Source organism: Rhinolophus hipposideros (assembly GCF_964194185.1).
Source record: "Rhinolophus hipposideros genome assembly, chromosome: 3".
Classification (NCBI taxonomy): domain Eukaryota; kingdom Metazoa; phylum Chordata; class Mammalia; order Chiroptera; family Rhinolophidae; genus Rhinolophus; species Rhinolophus hipposideros.
In genome coordinates this window covers 714,732-738,352 of record NC_138049.1, presented here as the reverse complement: position 1 = coordinate 738,352, position 23,621 = coordinate 714,732, and the positions used below count along the sequence as shown (strand labels likewise).

At 47.9% G+C, this 23,621-nt stretch overlaps 1 protein-coding gene across 21 annotated transcripts in view; it reads right to left on the bottom strand.

Moving 5' to 3' along the window:
* Nucleotides 1-1,204: 1,204 nt before the first annotated feature.
* The window catches only part of WDR27 (WD repeat domain 27), a 132,112-nt gene continuing 109,695 nt past the window's right edge, over nt 1,205-23,621 (bottom strand). For 11 of the 21 annotated variants that reach the window (XM_081044430.1, XM_081044433.1, XM_081044424.1 and 8 more), the window contains one exon: nt 1,205-2,564. In XM_081044430.1, the coding sequence (XP_080900556.1) occupies nt 2,514-2,564 (51 nt within the window). In that variant the 3' untranslated portion in view covers nt 1,205-2,513. The remainder of the gene's footprint in view (nt 2,565-23,621) is intronic. The other 10 variants (XR_013993082.1, XR_013993083.1, XR_013993084.1 and 7 more) reach the window with 2 other exon arrangements.

The following is a 23,621-nucleotide window of genomic DNA, read 5'->3' as shown; positions in this document are numbered from 1 at the left end:
TGGACACCGGGATGCTCCTGGAGGACAGCACCCCTTCCCCACCGAGCACTCACCGCCGGTCTCCTCACCCTCTTGTCTCCACTCGTCCAACAGCTGCAGGTTGCCAACCTGAGACAGGTCCAACCCAGGAACCACACCGAGCCTCAGTCTCCCAACTTGTATGATGGAGAATACCTACCTTGTAAAATCCTTGTGAGGAACCAGGAAGATGAGCAGGTTAACCTACTTCCACAAATTATAAGATGGACTTGAAATCAGAGGTTGTCATCTACAAAAGGTCTTCCAACAGCCCTGAGCCCCACCTGGGACACTCTGTCCATATCCCTCCCCACCCCACCCCAGGCTCTCTCCCTGGCCAGGTGTCCTCAGAACCATCCTGCGGGCTCTTCTTTCTCTCGGCAAGGATGCCCTCCATCATGCTGGTGCTACATTTGGACCAGGGTATACAACATTTCTTTGTCATAGCTGGGCTCTCACCACTGCCTGCCCTCCCCAGTTCTATCTCCACCGGGAGGATACCACCAGCCTGAGGCAGCCAAGCTCACTCACCATCTCAGTGCCTCAATCCTGGCTGAAGAATCGTTAGAAAGCCTGGTGCAGCAATTTCCTCCCCATATACCCTGAAAAAAGCCAGGTCCTCTTAGCCTGATTAAGTCTGTGAATTTTGTAGGTGAAAATAATGCCTTTAAATGGGTTTTCCAAGGTGAAATTTCATCACTACACTTCCAGTACATAGGTTTTTCCAAGTAGTTGGAAAATAAATAATAATAACAATACCTGTAAATTCATAGTTACTATAAAAAATGTGATAATGACATGAAATGAAGTTAAAATTGAAAAGTACTATATACACTATTTTCATTACTGCTCTCTGACGGAGGTAGAAGAACCAATGGCTTTTACATGATAGTACACTTGCTCATTGCTTGAAAATGTGTACTGGCCTCATAATGCTAATAAAATGTGCACATTACACATCACACCTTCAGCAGACAGATTGCTGCCAACCAGTGACACCAACATTCACAGGTGTGTGCAGAACCGTCACATGGCGGGCCATCAAAACAAAGCAGGGGAGCCTGAGTCTGGGACCATCCAAACCTTAGCCCGTTAGCGGCCCCAGAGCACTGACACCTGCTAAACATGGATGAACCTCGAAGGCATTACACTCAGTGACAAAAGCCAGACACAGGACAAGTATTGTGTGATTCCACTTATATGAGGTCCCCAGAGGAGGCCAATTCATAGAGACAGAGAGTAGAACCGTGGTCGCCACGGACTGGGGGAGGGGGAGGGGAGTTAGCGTTTACTGAGCGCAGCATTTTAGTTTGGGAAGAAGAAACGGTTCTGGAGATGAATGGTGATGGCTGTACAGCAGCGTGAACGTTGCTAATATCACTCAACTGTACACTGAAAATGGTTAAGGCGATTTCTATGTTACGTGTACTCTACCACAATTCAGAATAAAATTTTAAAATAAAAAAATTAAATGATGTAACTGAAATGAAGAATATTAAATAAGATTCTATGGGCTTGCTTGTCTAAAACTGCTTTATTTACCTAGTTTTAACTCGTTTTAAATAAATTTCATTTTAACAAAGGGAAATAATTACGATAAATGGATAAAAGTATTTGGATAACTCTAAATAGAAGTAAAACAAAAATGAGTTATTATAAATTCTGCTCCTCAAAAACTTTGTAGAAAAAGTATATAGATTTATGGTCAATGTGTGAGGATTCCAATAAGAAAGCTAGGAATTCAAGCCTGTGCCACTTCCTAGGAGGAAGATGCACGCTGCATCTCTCAGGAGAAAAGGGGCGATGGGAACAGTGAGTGCCTGGGGGGGTGGACCCCCCTTCTCCTGGTTCCCCAGCTGGGGTGCGTACACTCGACCTCCCCAGGGTTTCAGGCCGGCCCTAAGAGGCCCTAAGGTGGGTGGCTTCCAGGTTGTTGGTCCTATGGGATCTGGAATGGTTCTAGAAACATCCAGACTCTTCTGGGAGCCTAGAAAGACTTGGTTCTGGGACCTTCAGAGGCAGTGACGTGCAGAGTGGATTCCCAGGACGGCTATCTGTCCCTGAGGAGGCGGCTGGACCCTACCTCGTTGTTTTGGCCATCACCGTGGGAGGAAGGGCCCAGAAGCAAACTGCACGAAGTCGGTGGCCCGGGCAGAGGCCGGCTCACCAGGTGAAGCTGGGGTGCCAGTCAGGGCTGCCCCCTCCCCCATGTGTCCACCGCCCAAAGTGAAGTCCCTTCCCCCTCAGCAAAGGCTGAGGAACAAGCACTGTGCTACTTTTTATTCAAGAACATTCTGTCTCACTTCACTGCACTCCATGCAGAGGGCTGGGTTCCATGGGGCTTTCTGAGGAGCAGGGCGGTCATGGACATGAGTGGACACGATGCAGCCGAGCGGCTTGGGGAACCAGGGGCCACAGGCAGCGGCTGAGCCACTAAACCCCGTCTGTCCTCACATCACTGGCCCTGGCAGCCTGGGCCCACCACACGTCTGCGGTCACTCGGTCACAAACAGGTGAAGCTTGCCGTCCAAGGTGGCTGTCGCGAGCTGTGAGGGAGAATAAAACACCACGTGGTTTCAATCACCTTCTGCTGGCTGAGAACCCTACAGGGGGAGGGAGCTCACGGTCCACGATTTCCTCCTATGCGAGCTTCTGGACCAGAGAACAAAGTGCATTAGAAACAGTCACTCCACATGTGCGACAGCCATTCGACCCACTGATCCAAACGACTTTCCCCAGCCATTCTTGTACTTTGAGTGCCTGGGTCAGAGCCTGTCTACACTGCAAGTGCCCATACGCACTCCTGGGGGCTAAGGGACAAACCACAGCACTGTGGTTTCCTACGTCATTTCCCATGGGGCCTCAAGTGGCAGGAGGCCCAGAACTTGCAACTTCATGGCCCCTCCCCCACTCGTGCCCCGGGTGGGGGCAGGTCTGCCAGGTGCAGTGTCAGGACCCCGCGTGAGGCACGTGGCTCCCGCCTGCCATTCTCTCTGAGGGGGCAGCTTGGCTGTTCCCGCACTGCCAGCCTCCAGGAGCTGGTGACGTGGGAAGAGTGAGTTCGGGAGCCAGCAAGCTCTGGCCACGTTTTAGTGAGCTCAGGCCACCGTAACACTGGGGTTAGGGCTTTAACGTGAGACTGGGCAGAAGCCACAGCATCCCACGGAGCAGCAGTGGTGCCCACGGCCCCCCACCTGCTGACCCCACACCAGGCTTATCAGCCTCTGCCTCGCCTGCTCTGCCCTCACCCGGAGCCCCAGAGTGCATGGACTGGCCACGGGCCCGCAGAGCAACTGTGCCCGCACGACCAGCGCCAGCACGCTCGGCGTCAGAGGGCAGCTCCCACGGGACTGCCACCCGCTGCTCATGGCAGTTCCCAGTGTTTGCCCTGACTGCATTTCTCAGCACCATCTGCACTGGGGCTAAGCAGGTGAGGCCCAGTTCACTGCAGTCTGAGCGGCGTCCCCGCTGCGTCCCTCCACTGGTGCTGATGCAGGCGGACAGCATCAGGTGTAGGCATCAGGTGAGGACGTGGGCACAGACACACGTGTCCTACACTAAAAGAGACCTGGAGAGCCATTAGAAGCAGCACAGAGCAGAACCTACAACTTTTATTATTTGGCTGAAATTTTAATTACCTCCCAGAGTTTTAAGTGTGGTGATTATGAAACAGGTATGGAGTGGAACCCTGGTTCTACCACATTTGCTGTGTGATCCAAGCAAGTCACTTGAGTTCTCTCCACCTCAGTTTTGGTAAATACCAGGTGATAATGTTGGGGAAAGTCACCGGCAGAGGAGTTGTGAGGACGGAAGCGGCTAATGCAGGTCAAGCACCTGTCAGAACCAGAGACCGAGGCGTCTGCAAGCGTCAGCAGCACTAGGGAGCCATTGCGACAGGAACGTACAGATAAGGCAGGTTGGTAACTTCACACCGAGCTACAACTTCCATAACCCTCAGAGTAACCAACTGAGGCTCACACTGCAGATTCTCCAATGTGTATTTTTGGGGGGTGTGGGGTGGGTTTTAGTTCTTATTTCAAAGAAAAGGCTAAAGCGATGCCAGATTTCATGGGGGAGCACAGCTGTGCTTATTTGTAAGTCCCCAGATAATTTTACACTTGAGGACATGTCACATTTATTGTAAACTGTTCTCCAACTGGACCATTTCAGAGACAATGATGATAAACCACATACATCCAGTCTTTTGAAAGTGAGGTTTATCTGCTCTAAACATTAGGTTGCTGCAAAAGTAATTTTAACTCGAAATTACTTTTGCACCAACCTAATAACTCAGTCTGCAAAACGGCTGCAAATCTCCCAGTAATGACATCTTAGAAAACTAATAACCCCTTTTCAAAACAGATCTTGAAACAACATAAAAATAATATTCAGACAGCTGACAGTGCTACTTCCAAGGGAAAAGCAACAATAATGAACACATCAGCTCTCATTCACCGGAATTTAGCCTGAATTTGGCCAGGAATCTGACCTTTACCATCAGACCTCCATCAACAAAAACGGAACATACGCTCTATGTTCCCAGGTGTCTGTGGAGCAGGTACCACTCGGTGGCTGAAGAGAGAAAAAGGCAGCAGGGGATAGGCTGCCTGGAGTGTCATGGAAAACAGAGCCACAGGAAGACAGTGAAAGTCAGCTTTAAGAGAGACTTTTTTTTAGGACACAGGGACATGGAACAAGTCCCTTTGGAGCCAGGTGACAAAATGCAATGCAGAACGAGGAAAGAGGAAATTCTCCCAAAGGGTCTAGAAGAGGACTGAAGAGTTGCTGTGAGAATGCAGAGGACGTGGCACTCCTGGCTGCGAAGGATAAAAGCCCAACTGAGACTCGTTTAGAGAAAGGCGTCTCACTGTGGTCATTGGAATGTCTGAGGGGCTGAAGAGCAAAAACGGGTTTTGGAGCCAGAAAAACCAAAGCCATTGACTTAACTGTCACCAGGACACTGCTGTCATTCCCTGGGCCTGCTCTGTGTTACACATTTTCCTCCTTCTTCTTTTTCTTTAGAAACCATGTATTTCTAAGTCTCTGGTCCACATGGCCAGAAAAACAAAACAAAATCAACAGCAACAAAAACCTGAGATCGCTTAAGCCACCAGGTTTTGGCATCAGTCACTGCTCCTTCTCAGTTTCATTTTCAAACTGTGGCCCAAGTGGGATCAAGTGCTCAGTTTCCTGATGCCCTTGTGATGACCGTGTGGATGAGAGTTTCCCAGGAATCAGTGAGACTGAAGGACAAAGTGTGAGGAACAGAAATGACGCCCTTCCTAAAAGGAAATTAGGATATCCCATCGGAGTGGATGTTTGATTTCAGCTAAAGCAGGATATTTAGTTTGCTGTTGCAGATTGCAAACTCCAGGGTAGTTATTATTGAAAAGACAGACAACGCTGAGGCTTTCACAGAATTCATTAATGTACATAGTTGAGCTGGTAAGAAAATAGGGCAAAAATGACAAAAAGGCTGAAAGCCAGAGAATAAGTTTATGAGGTCACACTGTCTGCCTTGAGCAAATCACTGGTTTCCAATTTGATTTGTTTGTCTTGTTTAGAAAGGTCGGAGAGGGGGCGTGGGACGTGGGCTTCAGTGGCCACAAGGACACAGAAGATGAGGACTTGGGGGTCTCATGAGGAAAGGAGTTGAGCCCGAGGAACCTGGACAAAGCCAGAAGATTCATGGGTTTGAACTTGAGGGAAGCATGGACCAGAAAGACCACCCAGGAGCCCAGGGGAGAAAAGGCCGTCCCAGCCTAAGGTAAGGAAACCCTCCAAAATCCCTTACAAGAGTCTCACTGTAACTCATGTTGTGTGATACATAAAACCAAGTCAAGGAATTAACAAAAACAAAAGATGCAGTCTCCACTGCTAATGTTCCCAGAGCACCTAGTAGAGAAAGACTATGATACCCTGGGCCACCCCTTCAACTAAAGCCACACAGGATCCTTGGGACAAACCCTGCTGAAGGGTATCCTGCGGCATTTCCCAAAGAATTGTTGTTAGTGGACAGAAGAAACAGTACTAAAAACTTTAGACAATAGAACCATCACATACTGTCTGCAAATCAGTATGTTGAAAATGACAAGAAAGATAAGAGAAAAAGGTGCTCTAATAAAGAACTGGAAAATTAAAAAGAACCAAAGTGAAACTAGAGATAAGAGTCATTAAATATAAACATTCAATTGATTGGTTAAGAGCTGATTAGAAATAGCTGAAGAGAGAGTTAGTGAACTAGAAAACAGATATGAAGAAATCACCCAGAACTCACAGAGCTGAAAGTATGGAAAATGTGAGAGTTTAGATGACAGACTAAGTCCAGTAATCATTTAATCGGAGTTCTAGAAGGGAACAACAGTGAGAATGGAAAATAGGGAGTATTTGAAGGGAAAAACACTAGAATTAAGAGTATGCAGAATTGGGGGAAAATCAAATTGTCACTGAGGGAGCAAAATTAGATCCAGGAAAGACATATAATAACAAAACTACACCTAAATTTATGGTAAGTTTCCAGAACAGCACACATAATAATCTTTCTCAATTGGTGGGCTTCATCCTGAATCTCTACCACAATGGAGTGGGTTCCCGTGCCCAGCCCCACTCACAGAGATTTGGTTTCAGTTAGGGTGGGGTGAGGCATAAACGGTGACACTGTGACACCAGCCCAAGTAACTCTGAGGTGCACAAGAATCAAGGTCTACTTTTTTATACATGACTCAATTTTCAGTTTTAAATATTACTATCAATTATTGGCCATAAACTTTGTCATGGAGTCCTTCATTGAACATAAATCTTTAACTTTGATAAAAAATAAATTCATCAAATTTTTTGTCTAATGTTTTATACTTTTCAAGTTTTGTTTAAGAAATCTTTCCCAAGCATATGTCACAAGCTATTCTCCTACAATTCAGTCTACTTACTTATAGGTTTACCTTTCACATTTACATACTTAATCATCAGAAATGTGCGTGTTTAAATTGAAATACAGGGGTTTTTTTTTTCTTTCTCAATATAGAAAGCCATGTTTTCCTAAACATTGTAGCAAATAGCCCATCTTTTCCCTATTGTTTTGTGGTGCCATATTTAATATATATTAAGTCCCCAAATATACATTGGTCATCTCTGAATTCTCTACTATGTTCCTCTAGCTTTATTTAAGTTCTTGAACCAACATCACATTGTTTTTAATTCTGTGATTCTGAAGTACTTCTTAATATCTAATAGAGAAAACATGAAGTCAACTTAGCTTTTCACAAATCTTTTACTCCAATATGTTTTTTGGAATAAGTTTATTGAACCCTACTAGAATTTTGATTGAGATTGCAATAAATTTATAAATCAGCAAAGAATCAGCATCCTTATAATAAGGTGTAACTGGAATTATGGGAGGACATGGAATACTATTCAGATCCTCTTCTACGCAGCCAATCAGAGTTTTAAAGTTTTCTCCATAGCCATTTGTTTTCCTTAGTTACTTTCAAGTGTCATTTGCTACTATGTAGGAAAATTTATTTCAAGTTTAGGTAGTTATTATTGGTGCACTGATTATTGTAGCTAGATATTACATTCCAGTTAAATGAGTCAAATCATCTTCAAATTATGAAGGTTTTGTCTCTTCTTTTTCAAGCCTTTCACTGTAATTTATTTTTCTTTCCTTTCTTTATTTTTATCAATTTGGATCTCCAGTATTATATTAGCAGGACTTGTAAGAGTAGGTCCCCTGTCACATTCCTGATCTCAAAGAGAGTACACGTAATATCCCTCCATTAAGTATTTGCGATATATTTTAGCATGTACTCTTTACCAGACAGGACCTTCTTTCTATTCCTACTTTGCTAGATTTCCTCTTTAAAAATCCTAAACAGTAATGGACTTAAATGCTTTTTCTGCTTCTACTAACAATACACAAACTATTTTTTTTTAATCAAAGTAGTACATTAAGTTATTGGATTTTTCTGATGGTGAACCAATTTGGCCTTTGGGGATAATCAACCTGTATTTTTAACTGCACAGTTGAATTCACTTGGCTCGTGTTTCATTAGAATTCACACAGGTTTCACACAAGTTCATGACTGAAATTGCCCTATAATTACTTTTTTGAACTATAGTTAGCTGGCATTAAAATAAAAAATAAAAAATATACCCTACCCTCAATGTGAAACAAGCATAATGCTCACACATTGCTGGTGGGAAGTCAAATTACATGATCATTTGGAAAATAGTTTCAGTTTCTTATAAAGTAAAACATACACTTCACATATGACCCAGAAATCCCACATGTAAGTACCGATACAAAAAAAATAAAAACATATGTTCTTACAAAGTGCTGTACGTGAATGCTTGTAGTAGCTTTGTTCATAATAGACAAAACCTGGAGACAACCAAAATGCCCAAGACTGGTGTGTGAACACACAAAAGTGTGATGTCCCTACAAGGGGACAACCTTGTGACACACGCAACAATGTGGAAAAGTCTCAAAAAGCATTATGATGAGTGAAAGAATCCATACATTAAACACATACTGTATTATTCAATGTACATGACTTCTTGAAAAGACCGCAGAGGGACAGAAATGAAACTTCCGGTGGCTGGTGGGGGGAGAGGGAGTGGACTATGAAGGGGCCCATGGGACTGGGGAGAGGGACGGCGTCCATCTTGGCTGGGGTGGCAGCTGGGTGGGGGCCAGTGTCCGTCCTGCCTGCGGGGGTGTCGTATGAGTGCATACATGTGCAAACGCTCATTAAACGTTCACCACAGGGAAGAGCTCTTCTGCATGCAAGTATCAATGAACCTTACTTATAAAAATAATAACTTCTACCACGTTGGACAAAGGGGTGCAGATACTAGGAGATGGCAAAAGATTATTCAAAATTAATCATGTCCAAAATTCCTGCTGAACAAAGAAGTGAGCCTTTGCATTCTAAGCCATTTAACTTCACTATTTAGCTGCAAGTATGATATGTGTACACCAGGTTAAGTAAGGTGTCATTGTACAGAAATGCTTCATTTGAATAATTAAGAGCCTATGTCATAAACAAGATAATATAAAATTCCAGGTGTCTGAATGCCCAAAGCATGAAAAAACCTACTTTTCAATTTCACATGCCTTATATGCACACAACGGAGCACTTCTAAAAAAACTTAACAACCAGATGTGAAAAAAAAAAATGGGTTTCCATCTCTAACAGTAATAAGGATCACAGGAAAAATGGGCCAAGTTCTAGGTCGTCCGTGCCAGGAACGCTCATACTTGTGACGCAGCTGACTTGTGAATCCAACTGTAATGACACCAGCTGCTAAACTGCTAAATGTTTCTGTCCTTTCTTCCCTCGGGGTCAGCAAACATCACACTTGTCCTGACTTCCTCCATCAGGAGACAACTTTTAACGTCTCCTTCCTGTCAGTGTCTCCACGAGCAGAGCCCGTTTCATTCCTCACCGGCAGTCATCCTCCGCCTCTCAGGGAAGGGACAGCTCTGCCCGCATCTTTTACTGTCTAAACAGTTCTGAAGTCACGCGCTTTTTGAAAACTGAAGACTCTTCAGAACCTTCCCAGTTTCCTCGCTCGGGATGCAAAACGCAGGTGGCCCACCAGACGGCCGCGGGGGTGGCGGTCCCCACACCGCTTGGGCCGGAGTCACAGCCGTGTCATCCCTGAGCTCATGCAACCTCCCACGCCTCAGTGTTTCATCTATAAAGTGGGGTACAGTCACGTAGCCGCTGCTGCCTTCTTTCCCATAAAATGGGTGAATGCAATTGAGCCCTTAGAACGGTAGCTGCAAGAGACCACTGTCACCTGTGATGTGAACATCACCGCCCTCGTGACCACGAGCACACCTATCTGCTTTGATGAGAAGGGGAGGAGACGCCCCCAGGAGCCCCAGGCCCGTCTGTGGACTCTGCACGCCGAGGGGCCAGCACAGGCCCCATGTCAAGGGAAGTCCCCTTATTAAACCCCCTCATCCAATGACGCTTCTGAATTTGGTTTGTTTGTAGATGGCACATAACCAGAAGGAGAACTCTCCAAGGCTCTCTCCCTTTTTCGCCTTGTAAAATAAATTTTGAGGCAGTAGGGTAAAAGCGAGAAGACAACCATGGATTCTGCAGCAAGGGACGCAGAAATGGCCGGACTGCCAGGCGAGTGTCCCCACTACTAGTGATGGGACCACAGGTAAGCTGCCTGGTCTGCCTGTGCCTCAGTGTCCCCGCCTGTCAAACAGGGACACAGGCATGCTTCAGCGTGGATGCTGTGTTCACGTATTTGGCACATGTATTAATAAGCGTGTGAAGGACCACGTGTAACACGCAGGACACAACAACTATGGTCGGTCACCAACGCCAGCTGTCGATGTCCACCCTGAATTCTCTCACACCCCGTCTCGCAGGAGCTCACCCCACAGGTGACCTAGTTCTGAAGCTTAAGGAAAACTACCGGCATGACACTTTAAGCTCCTGAATATAAAACATTTTACGCCCATATTCTTTTTCCTTGATCAAATCCTTCATGAATTCTCAACACATGCTTCTGCTGACATGTGACCACTGACTCAGGCTGCACGATTTCAGAGGTCAAGGCAGCCTCAGAAATCCAGCTGAGTTTCATGTCCCGGTGCTCACACTGACGCACAGACATCAAGCTGGTTTGTGAAAAGTCACAGAGCTGGACGGGCACCTGCTGGCCCGGCCTCCAGGGGACACTGCCAGCCCCTGCGTGGGCATCCGTGTTGCTTCCTTCTCATTAACACGCTGTGTGGTGTCCCCCCTGCTGTGGGAACCTCGGATGTCACCTCACATGGGGTGGCCTGGACGGAGGCAGGAAGCGCAGTTTTACAACAGGTTCATGTTTGGAAATGCCAGCTGCATGGGCCGTGGGGACAGGAAGGGAGAACGCACCAGTGTCCCTGTGTCAGCCCAGGCGGCCAGCCGTTTTGTTCACAGCTTTCAGGAGAGAAAACGCCATGACGTACGGTATCCGGCCCCAGTATTCAGGCAGCCTGTCTGCAAAGGCACGTGAAGAGCTGAGCTGAGCAGCACGCGTCAGCTTCCACCACGGTCACTCTGGCTTCACAAAGGGCAGCCAGCGACTGACCAGGGTCCTCTCCCCATCAGTCAGCCCAGGGCTTCAGTTTCTGAAATCCAGGCAGATGGCTGCACTGTGCAGCCAAGGCTGAGTGCTCCAAAGATTTAAGTTATTTTACAAATTGCAGCAAAATGTAAGAAGGTAGATATGTTAAAGAACATATTGGAAATAAAAAATGCACACTGAGTAACAAAGGCAGAACACTGCCTGCCTACACAAAAAACATTTGAAGGAAGAATGAGTTCCCTGGGATATAATATTAAAGCATCATCCCAACTTTAGATTTATTCAGAACTGTCATAGAATTCAGAACTCAGTAACAAAGGCAATTTTGAAGAAACAACATTTGAGTAGGTAAAGGATGGAAAATTCCTTATCAACAACGTTAGATACCAGAAGGCAACAAAATAATATTTTCAAACTGTTAATAATAATATATTACAATTAATATCAACACGTGTTAATATGTCAGTTTAAAAATTTATACCAAGCAAAAATATCACTTAAGTGCGAAGGTAAAACGAAGACATTTTCAAAGACCAAGAGATAGTATTACTTACTTTCAAGACCTTACTGAAAAAAGACATGAAAAGATATATTTCAGCAACAGAGGAAAACCTAGAACAAATAAGATAGAAAAAATGACACAGAAATGGGTCAAAATGCTAAAAAATCACAAAAGCTGGATGACAGTAACAGCAATGCCCATTGCACCACAGAAGCCTGGGAAGACCTGACTCTGGTCCAGGAGGAAACACATCCAGAATAACTTCAGTTTTTCCATGAAAAGTTACAGCTAAGTATGTAAGTTACAATATTGAGGGTAGTAGCTAAAACAGAACTCCAATCTTTCACTTCAAGTAGTAACACTGCATAGAACCGAGTGCACACGCACACACACACACACGCGTGTGAGCACACATGTACAAGTCAAATGGAACCGCAAACACAGCCACAGATCATATTGGTGGCTGTGTCCTGCCAGCTGTCTCCCATGAGAGGACCCCCGACGCAGGGAAACGTCCCTGTTGCTGAGTGGAAATGGAGGTCCCGTGCACAGCTCGCCCCTTTTGTTGAATGAGGGCGGTACATGGGTGGGGACTCACAGTTGGGCAGAAGCCCGGCTACGTCTCACTGCCAGGGCACGTGGGCACCTTCCCCGGGAAGTGCTGAGTGACACGCATGAGAGCTCCGTTCCGGAGAGCGCCCTTCTCCTCAGGCACTGCTCCCAGCGTGTCCCTTTACCGTCACCAGCACGTACCAGGTCAGGAGAAGGAGGTCTGCTCACACAGGGCCAGACAAGTGTGTGTGACGTGGGGAACACATGTGGCACCTGGGCCTCAGTCGGAACTGGACAGCGAGCCCAGCAGTCCCCGTGGTTCTGGGTGAGGGGTTGGGTCAAAGCTGCGGCCCGAGTGGCCTGTGCTGCATGGGTTGATGTGCCAGACACGTTCAGTCTCATCCACAAAGAACCCCCAGATGCTGCCGGTTGTGGACATACCCACATGACTGTCCCACCTAGGAAGGCCCAGACATTTTCCTTCACCGCATTCTGAGAAAGCCCGTGACAGGAGGGCACTGAGGGGCACCATGTGGGGAACCGTATGGAGCCTCTACAGCCAGCACACAGGCTCCTTGCTCCACCAACGATGTGGACGCCAAGTTCCAGGAGGCCCCGTGGCCACCTGGAGCCCAGAGACGCGAGGGTTCGGCTGCATCACAGGCAGCAGAGCAGCGGCCACCCCGGGGTCCCACCCACAGTGAGCCCCTGACCATGGAGGGTCCTGCCCCAGCCTTCACGCAGGACACACTCAGAATCTGCGCTCTGTCCCAGGGCTGGTCAGGAGGGTCAGTGATGCATGGGGACCTGCTCACTGGCTCTGGGACAGCACGCTGCTCCTAGCTCCTGGGTGCACCTGGACGCATGCTCAGCGGCAGGCAGCTTCCCGCAGTGGCCCCCGCCTGCCTGCTGCGCTCAGGGCAGAATCCAAATTCAAAAGTGAACTCACCCAGGGGACAGCAGAGAGCAGCCTCTGCAGAGACTGGGAAAAGCAAGAGGGCTTGGGTCGCTGCTGTGATCCCCGTGGCTGCATGGGACACACGCCTCCTGGAACCGATGGTGTTTTCCAGGCTCAGCAAGACGCGGATGGACACTGAACCTGCTGCTCCCCCTGAACGGCCAGGCCAGCCTGTGGCCGCCGGCTGTCAGCTATCGCGTTAGCAGAGGCTTTGTGTGCGCGCGTCCTTATCGGAGTGGCTTGTGCTCATGTGTCAGGGACAGAAGTGTGCCCTGGGGCCACACCCGCTTTCCAGCTGGCCCATCTTTCACTCTGGCACCGTCTGGAAAAGCCCCCGCTGCTCTAGACTTAAGGGCATAAAACAGTGTGGACACAGAGCAGAGGCTGTGAGCTGCATGGCCAGGGGCCACACGACGGCCAGAAGCCGGCATTCACGGCTGGTGCTCTGCGTCCAGGGCTGCGGTCAAGGAAGGTGCAGCCTCCAAAATGGAAACCTGGACAGGGCGGCGAGTATCCCCGTGGAGATGTCACTGTCACCCTCAAGCTCCCACAGGCCCCCAGTGGGACGCAGGGAGGGCGCTGCCAGAGCAGGGCATTCCCACCCAGCCCACCTGCGCTCACAGGGTGAGGTGGCTGCCACTCTGTCCTGCTTTCTGCGCCCCTGCAGCACAGGGCCTGGCTGTGTGGGGTTCGCCCTTTGCTAGACGTCCTCACGAGCAAGAAGCACCACGTGGGTTGGGCCGGCAGGGGACAGAGAAGCCGCCACGGTCTCCTGCTCCTTGGCGAGCTGGTGTGTGGCATGCAGTGACTGTGCTGTCACTCACCCTGCAGTGAAATCCCGCTTGCCCCCACTGTCCTGCAGGTCCGCTTCCCCTCCCGCCCTGCGCCCGCCCGGCAAGGCGGAGTGCCAGGCACTGCACGCCCGCGACAACACATGGCGTGTGTAACCCACGGAGTCTGGGCTGCTTTGGTCCTGCTGCTTCGTCAGCACATGCTGACTGACACCTGCTCCCGACACACCAGAGCGTCATCAGGCTCCCTCCTGTGCCAGAACTGTGCCGACAGGGATAACACACTTGTACCACAGAGCCAGCCGCCAGGCAAAATACTGGGAAACAGAGTTACTGCTTAAAGATACTTAGTAAAGATGAATTTCTCCGATGCAAGGAAACGCGGTGAACTCTGACAAGGGGCGGCCACAGCTCCTCCAGGAAGAACCAGACAAGTAGGCTCACGGGTGGGCTCTGCACCCAGAGGGTCCTTCCTGGCCAGACCCCATTCCACGATCACTGAGGCTGCACGTGAGAAGTCAGGATTATTACTGAGGCCATCTGAGGGGTCCCCACAGGAAACCTCGCTGCTGCCCTGCCTGCAGGAAACAGGCTGCAGCCGACACCGACAGCCGCCCCTGCATGCTGGCCCAGGAGCGGGTAAAGGGCTGTGCCTTCAGAGTGACACCTCCCATGGGCTTGGTGTGGGGTCCAGTTCTTCCCGATGGCTCTACTTAACTAGGCAGAGCTCAACGCCATGGACAGGACCAAACCAGCAATGCCAGGGCCAGCCGACCGGACGCTCACTCGCGTGTCACACGCCGTTTATCCCTTTGGAAGTCCTGCCACTAAACTGAAGCTCAGCACAGCACGCTGGAAGACGGCAGCGCACAACACGCCCCGGGGAAGTGCACGCACTCTGCTCAGCTTCCTGCTGCCCCACCACAAAGCCCACAACCCAGCGGCTGAGGACAACACCGATTTACCACCTTGCAGCCCTGCGCGTCCGAGTCCAAACTGCCTGTCACTGTGCTGAGACCCAGGTGTCAGCGGGGCCTCCTTCCCACCCTGGGCTGACGTCAGCCTTGGCCCACGGCCTCTTTCTCCGTCTGCACAGCCAGCCAGTGGGATCACATCTGCTTCTCTGACTTGTCTCCTACGTCTTGAGGACCTTGCGAGTGCACCGGGCCACCGACATGACAGCAGTGTCCCCCAACAAGACAAGCCCGGCGAGTCATGAACAGGGACCCACAAGTGTTGGCATTGGGTCCAACGTACTGGGCTGTCCAGTGGGTCCAACTTTTCCAGCCGTGAGATGAGAGCACGAGTTCAAAGAGTGAGGAAGCGAGGCCCCCTGGGGTTGACCAATGAACGGCTGGGGACCCCACCCGCAGGGCTGCACGCACAGCAACTCCAAGGAAAGCTCTGCGGACTGTCAGCCAGTCACCACAGTGTCACTTCACGCAAAAATACAAATTCAGATCAAGCGTCTGTACCAACGGGACGGACACTGCTGTCGGTCGGACGATCCCTGTGGATGTGACAACAGACGACCCACCCCTCGCCTCACAGGGTGTGAACGTTTCTGGGAAGAAAGACAAGTGAAGGAGCTCAGGGAACAGCATTCTCTTCCAAGGCTTCCAGACATCACAGCTTTGTTACATGCTTCTTTCTGGGAAGGAAGATGAGGGTTAGGGGAAATGCAGACTTAGACGTGTTAGCTGCATGTCTGGGGGACTTTTCAGAGCGTGTGGCTTGCTGACATTCCTCATCTCTGCTGTAAGGTCCTGGGCCTGCCCAGCATTCCCGCAGCCACGGGGGGAAGAACCAATTCTCAGTTACACTCCAGTCACTGACACATCCGTTTCCCGTTACTTTAAACCTACGGCAATGCAGCTCACCACTTATACACAATTTCAGCCAAAAGCCATAAAATTAAAAGACAGTCTTTTCTTAGTTACATCCTGGTGTACCACACTGAGCTCCTACACCATGAAAAGCAAGGTTTGAAAAGAGACAAATTTTGCTTTAAAATGTTAATGAGAGGTTCAGCTTATGGTAGACACTGCCGGACTCCTGTGTGAGATTTCACTTTAAAATGCATCAAACATTGGATGGATCATTGAGTGGACAGAGCGGGAGACAGACGGGGAATTCTGGGATGTCAGGTGGTCGAGTATTAATGGGAGGATCTCATAACGGGAATTCAACTGTTTACTGCACAACTCTTTCGACGTTGCTATATATTAGAGTATCTCCTAATACTGCGGGTGTGTTAGATGTGGCACCGTGTTACCCACTCTTTACAAGCTTTCAAAGCATTTATGAAAATCAGTCACTTTAGGCTATTTTTTCTTCTATCTTTCGTGTAAGTTGCCTCAGTCCTCATATGAGATCATCGAGAAAGCCGTAGGATTTGCCTGTCATTCTACCTGTGGGTCAGTAGGTGGCCGCAGGGCTCTGCTCCCTGTGACAACAGCCACCCTGCAGCTAAGCAGGGCTTCCTTCGGCCAAGAACACAGATCGTCTGAGACATCGTCAGCCTTCACCTGCTCATGAAGCTACTGCAGAGTTTTCATGAGACCTGGAAAGTCTGACCTTCTGTGTCACTCGCTAACGGCAAGGTCCGTTCGTAAGGTCTCTCTGGAGTGATTTCCCCGATAGGCTCACTGCCACCTGTATGAAGCCACTGGTCTAAGCCCGCTGGGCAGTGACAGAAAGCTCGTGTACACCGATGGGCACACCGATGGGCACCACAGGTCACAGAAAAGTGTCCCCGCTTCTATACGTGGGGACATAAGGTTCAGATGACCTGAGTGACGTGTCCTAAGTTAGCCTGTAGCGAGCAGAGCTGGGAATGAAACCCAACTGGACTGACAACAGCCGCCCACTCCAGAGGTCACCCGACCACTGCTAGAAATGCAGGGTCCCCGACCCACCCACACCTGTCGGGTCAGTCTTCAGAGGCTCCGGGTGCCGGGAAAGCGCTGACGGACCCCACCCCGCGCCGCTCCACCAGTGGCTCCCAGACTCCGTGTGGTCAGTCACCTGGGCGACTGATCAAAACACAGACTGCCGGGCCCCACCCAGTTCTGGACTCAGGAGTGCTGGGTGGAGGGCTGGAGAACCCGCACGCCTACCCAGCCCCAGGCGTGCACCGCTGCTGGCCCGGGACCCGCTTCCAGAGCCATATTTATCAGAGCAAGACGCTAGCTAAACCCCCAAGCTGCCAAAGCTTCCAGAAGCCAACTCCACATGTGCAGCGCGTGTGTGCAGTTTCCCATCTTCCTGCTTCCGGTAGAGTGTGATGGCTCCGCAAATATGCAGTATTTCATCTGCACAAAAACTGAAATCTGCAACTTTATAAGTTGTACTTGGAGGATATCCAAGCACCAGTTCTTCCGTGTTTTCCATCTGGACCATGTTCTCCCTTTGATGGGGGAAACTGTCACAATCACAGGCATTTGAAATGTCCAGGGAGACAATAACCAGGTTACATGTAATAACCAGGATACATGTAATAGTCAGAAAAGACTCTGCTTTACAGAACAAACATTAGCACCTGTAAATTCTAATCCATTCACATGCTCATCAAAAAGAAAAAACCCGGGGTCTTACTGGGGCCTATCTCAACAGAGTAACTTTTGCCAATGTCTGGGTTTATAATGTCTAAATCCTGCCTCCCTGTAACCACTGTCCAAAGTCCAAAGAAACCAAACATCAGAGAAAGTCTGATCAAACGAGGACAGAGACGTAGGATTCCAGCATTGAAGAAAGCGAGGAGAGAACGACAAATCCACAGAAGCAGGTTAATAGGGTAAAAATATAGCCATTAGAGGTGGAAAATGGGTAAAATAGGTAAAAATGTAGTTACTACAGGTTAGCTGGACAAGCGTCACCTTCACAAAGGGTGTGCCTCTCAGCACCCCCAGTACCGGCGTTAACAGATTGTACTTACATCCACCTGGACCCGGTGGGTTCTCTACAACATGGCAACTCAGACGGAACCAGACAACACCCATGAGGTGTCGGGCCATTTCTGTTTGTTCACCTGCCTTGGTCAGAAGTCCACTCACTAACTGGGTTACGGGAAATGTGCATCGTTTTCACGGAGGCACATACCTTACAGAAACTGATTTTTGTTGCTTCTATACAAGGATTAGAGTTGACTTCAAACAACACTGTTGACATTCTAATGCTATAAAATAACATCTGGTAGAGTATTACTTTAAATCATTTAGGATTTTTAAAATTAAAATATTGAGTTCAGAAAATACGATTCTTTCCATTTCAGATATGATTTTCCAAATTCTACTCTATGTCTCTGACTTGTTTCCTTCGCAGACTTGGTGGAATAAGATGAGCACAGTGCAGACACACGCAGACGTGTGGCTTCCAGAAGCAGCCTCTTCCCCAGCCTTCTGTCCTTTTGGACCTGACCCACCAGAAGGAGACGGGGGCAGACGCAGGGGCAGAGGGAGTGCAGGCAAGGCTCAGGGGGAGGAAGGAGTGCCAACGCCTAGTGGGCTCACAGCTGCTCTGGGCGGGCGGCAAGCAAGGCCCTCCCCAAGGTCGTCCGGGCCAGCTGCCCACACGTCCACTTCAGGAGAGCGAGGGTATGGGCGTGTGGATGACAAGCAGGTGACAGGTGGGCTCCTAGACCCTGCACCCAGGACGGGAATTGCACCCAGGATGGGAATGCCACTCTTCTCATTTGCTGACCGCTCAGGCCATCCAACATGTCCATGACATTGCTCCGGGAGCTGGCTCACCACGACCAGGAACTGCTCACTGCCGCTCTGCACAGCCAGGGAGCTGCGAGCAGCTTTCACGGTTCTCAACGGTTGAAAAAACATTCAACATGGTCTGAAGTTCAAATCCAATGTTTGTAAATGAAGTCGTAGGGTCCTTCATGACCCTGTCCATGGGTCAGTGTCCTGTCCACGTGCTTACCAGCCGGGGCTGCCTGCTGCCACAAGGCACAGCGGGGTGGCTGTGGCACGGCCCTGCGGTGGCTCCTCCCAGCTGCACACCTGTGCTAGCTGTGCTCGGACGTGCGTGTCCGTGGGCAGCGTGTGCAAGCCCTGTGCACTGCTGTGCAGGACACCTACTCCCACGGCCTTCTCACCAGGTCAGAACACGCCCAGCCCTGGGGAGCATTGGTGCCTGGGTGACTCTACAATGTCACAACACACATTTCTTGTGCTGTGACACTAGAGCTGTGCTCAAAGGAACACGAGGCTGCCACAGCCATCCACACACCAGCCTGAGCACTCAGCTCAACGCCCGGAGCAGAAATGTAACCAAATCTAAAACAGGTTGTCTCGATAGAGCAGAATTTCTTCAAAACATGAAAAATTGGGCTGCAATCGAAGTAACTTTATGAGTGGCATGTCTATTAGCCCTACAAGGAAAACCATTAACAAATGGTGGGTTGCCTGGTAAGTCACAGCTGGCTCCTGAGAAAACAAGCTCGTCCGGGCTGACACCCTGACAAATACCGTGGGGGCAGGTGGGGCCATCAGGCAACGGCCACAGCTCATGGAGAACAAGGCCGCGGTGGACAGTCTGTCGGAAAGAGAAGCTGCACGTCTGGGCCTCCAGCACATGGCAGCAGGGACGTGTCGCAGCCACTGCTGAGCTCCAGGTGGAGACCAAAGCAGGTCCAGACAAGAATGCCTTCCGCCATTTTTATCAAATACTGAATGACTACAGAAGTAGGCTGACACAGGGTCCTAATTCAACCTAAAATCACAAGGCAAAACCACACTTAATGCAAAACACTCACGGCAGTGAAGTCTCTTTGAAGACAACTCATGTTTGGATCACAAGCACTTCAGCAGCTTGATCCCCCTCCCCAGCCACGTAGGTCAAACAGGAAGCAAGTTCTCCCTCCCCACAGGGCCTGGGCGCAGAAGGGCCCCCACCCCATGCTCCACCTACAGTCGCAGGCCTCCACGCCAGGGCAAAGCAAAGCCCCACTATCTCACTATTCACTGCATTTTGGGAGCCGCCACCTGACCATCAGCTAAAAGTGATTAAGCTGAAGTGCGATGGAACCCTGACAAGCACCGAGGGGAATCCCATCGAATTCTGTCGGCGCCGGCCGTGCAACTGGCGGGCTCGATGGGAATCAAATGTGTGTGCATGGCTCTCAGCATTGGACGGGGCTTCTCTGCGTGAAAAGACATCTTCAAAGATGAAACGGGAAGAACTTCATCACAGACCAGCATTAACAGATGAACATTTGCAATCAATTTTGATGACAGAGAATACTAATTCTGAACTCCAACTAAACCAAATGTCACCCTTTCCCCAAAATATCATGTCATTCTTCTCATCCATGTTCCCCCCAAAAAGCACTAGATTTTTATTATTATATTTTGAAAGTCGCCAATGAAAAGAGTGCATACATTTGTTTCCTTTCTAATTATATAAGTATATAATATCCTCAATTTTTCCTCTTGGCCCACAAAGCTTGGAATATTTACTATCTGGCCTTTTAGCAAAGAAAGTTTTGCAACCCTTGCTCTAGATACCACTTTAGTCCCCAAGTGACACTCATCATTGTGAGCTGTTGCCTGCACTGTCTGTCATTATCTCACATGGTTTTAAGTTACAATTCACAGAAAAACGTGTGAATGGATGGATGGATGAACAGATGCATTCCTATTCTGTAACGTAAACACACCACAATCCACAGTCATCGTTCACTGCTTTTCTGAGGGAAGCGGACTCATTATAAAACACAACTGGGAAAAGCAGGGTCTCAGGCAAGATTGTCATCAACAGAGGCCACCACACTGTTGTCTGCAGGTGGCAGTTTACATTGTTTCTCTTCAAAAACAGGATTTCAATCCAAATCATATCAAAAATCGCTTTGCCTAGTTTACACAAAATATGATACATTATTTCCTTCTGAACAGAAGAGAGGTACAGAACTGACAGAATGCATATTTTTAAATTGCCCTTTGAATAGCTCGAGTTTGCCAAACTAGGGTATCTTTGTATCCAGTGTGAAATTTTTATGCCGAGGTCTTGAAAATGTAACTATTGTTAATTTGCTCCCACAAAACTGAGTCTTTTTCATTTTTTTAGTAATCTGATACTTTGATTTTTTAAAAAATAAAATGATATTTCAATTTTAAAACAAAATTCCTAAATAAATTTAACTGCTATAATTTTCCAAAAGAGTCTGTCACCTTAGGACCATCACCAGCTCAGCCGGTGTCTGTCATCCCAACACACCTCACTCAGTCAACCTCCAAGGGGCCCAGGGGACCCGCTCTTCTCACACACACTAAGCTGACAGCACAAAGGAAACCTCACAGATTCTCCACCCGTCAGTCAAGGTGCCAACAGTAAGTTTTGAGACAAGGTTCAGCAAGTCATTTCTTGTTTTACAATTTAACAATATTATTGTTAAATTAACAAAGCAAGTCATTCTGATGCTTTTGTCTTTTAAAATTATGAAATTACCCAACACTACATCTTCATTCCTCCTGGCTCATTTCCCATGAGGGAACAAAAATACCACACATCAAGTTTTAGTCCTTAGCAGTTCACACCCAATTTTAACTCTGGCTTAAAAAAGCAAGCCACTCAAACAAACAACAACAACGAAAAACTACCGGGACACTTTCTTTATAAACAAATCACAGTCTTCCTGAAACCTCCACGGGGGTCACACAGACACAGGGGGGCCTAGGACCAGTCTCACCTGAGGCTTCCTGTCCTCCAACAATTAATGTGGGAAGGGCAGAAAGTCAGAAGGTAAAGATTTCAAAGCCTACTCATAATTTGATATCCCAGATGACAAAAAATTACATTTTAGAATCTCATAAGTCAAAAAAATAGAAGTATAATCATACAACCAAAAAGGAATTTCAAATTGTTATTCCATTTTATTCTAGAGAAGATAAAATTAGTAAACCAAAGAAATGTGTAATAACAGCTAGTAAGAGACCATCATGCGGTAGTACATTGTCTCTCCAGCCTACACACAGCCAGAGTCTAACTGTGTGATTGGAAGCAAGTTTAAAAGGCTGCAAACATGGGCATTTCAACACTGGAATGCGACAAAAACACCTGTCTATTTTTTGCCTCTTTAGATATTAAAGATAATGACTTGAATCACCTCTGCTTTTATCTCAATAGAAGGTCATGTTGAATGTGTTGAAAAAGAACGTGGAAAAATATTCCCTTGCTGGTAGGCCTGATATAGTTTCTTCATCTGAAAACAAAATCTAGGAAGAGACAGGAAAGCGACAATGTAGAAAACTAAGAAAGAGTGATGCCAAAATATGGATGAAATCACCAACAATTCTACAGGAAATGGAACTAGATTAAGAAAATGTACCTTCAGGAAATAACAAATACATGAAAAACAGAAAAAGGTGTCCTGAGCATTTTTCTGTGGCATTACAAGCTACCCCAACACTTAGTAGTTTACAGTAATTTTCTTGAATTTACAATTTGTGGGTCAGAAATCAGGCAAGTCCAGCTGGGTGACTCTTCTGCTCCCTGCTGCAGTGACGGAAGTCATGTGTTGGCTCAGCTGGGCCTGGTGACGGGGACACCTGCCTGGACTCTCTGGCCTGGTGGCCTCGGCATGGCAGGGCTGTGTCCACGAGCGAATGTTTTAGCAGACAAAAAAGAAGCTGCGTGCACTTCTGTGGCTAAACCATACAGTGTCCTTTCTGTCATACTTAATTGGTCCAAATGGCCACAAGAACACCCCAAGAGGAGGGGACACAGACACTCACCTCCTGATGAAAACAGCATCAAAAAATTGGTAGCCGTGTTTGAAGATTCTAGTTTCAGAACCCAATGTCTGTCCCCACGTTCAGAATGTATCCACTTCAACATATTGCATTTATTCCGAGCTAACAGCTTCCAGAACACAACCAGGCCTCAAGAGAAGAGTCTCGGAATATAATACGGCATCCTAAGCAGTACATTACTTATTAGTAAGGTCCTGAAGGGATGTGTTTCATAGCAAATGTACTGGAAATTGTAGCCACTAATTCATTTGTGGAGCTACTTTCTAGGCACCAGGTGCCCACTGTCTGCGGGTCCTGTTCTCAGCACTCCGAGAATCAGAGTGGCCGCGAGCACAGGTAGGAACAGGTAACACTTCTGTCCAGCAGCATGCCGTGAGACACTGCACTGCACGCGGCTTCCAGCTGTTATCTCAGAGCTACATGACACACAATACACGGAAAGGGAAGGTCAACAGGCAATCCACATAATTTGACTGCTGACAAATTCCAGGTCTAGAGCAAACTCACTTTATTTCAGGATGAATAAAGAGAGAAAACAATAAAATCGACACCTTCATAATACAAACCTAGCAAGACTATTACAAAACTATATATACACATATATGTATATATGTACGTGTGTGTCTGTGTACATCCCCACTCAATCATGAACACACATTTTTAAAATGCAAAATAAAATATTATCAAACTAAAGTCCTCAAAATATTAAAAGGATATTAAGACCAAGTCGGATTTATCCTAAGAATTAAGATAGGTTAACATTTTTAAAAACATCACTAACGGGGGAAAACAAGATGATCATTCCAATAGCCACAGAAATGGCACGTGTTAACATCCACTCTTCACAAACAAGAAATAAAAGGGGACTTTTTTAGTAATTTTAGTAACAGTAATTTTAAAAACGAATGATAATTTTAAAAACTCTACAACAAACATCAAACTTGATG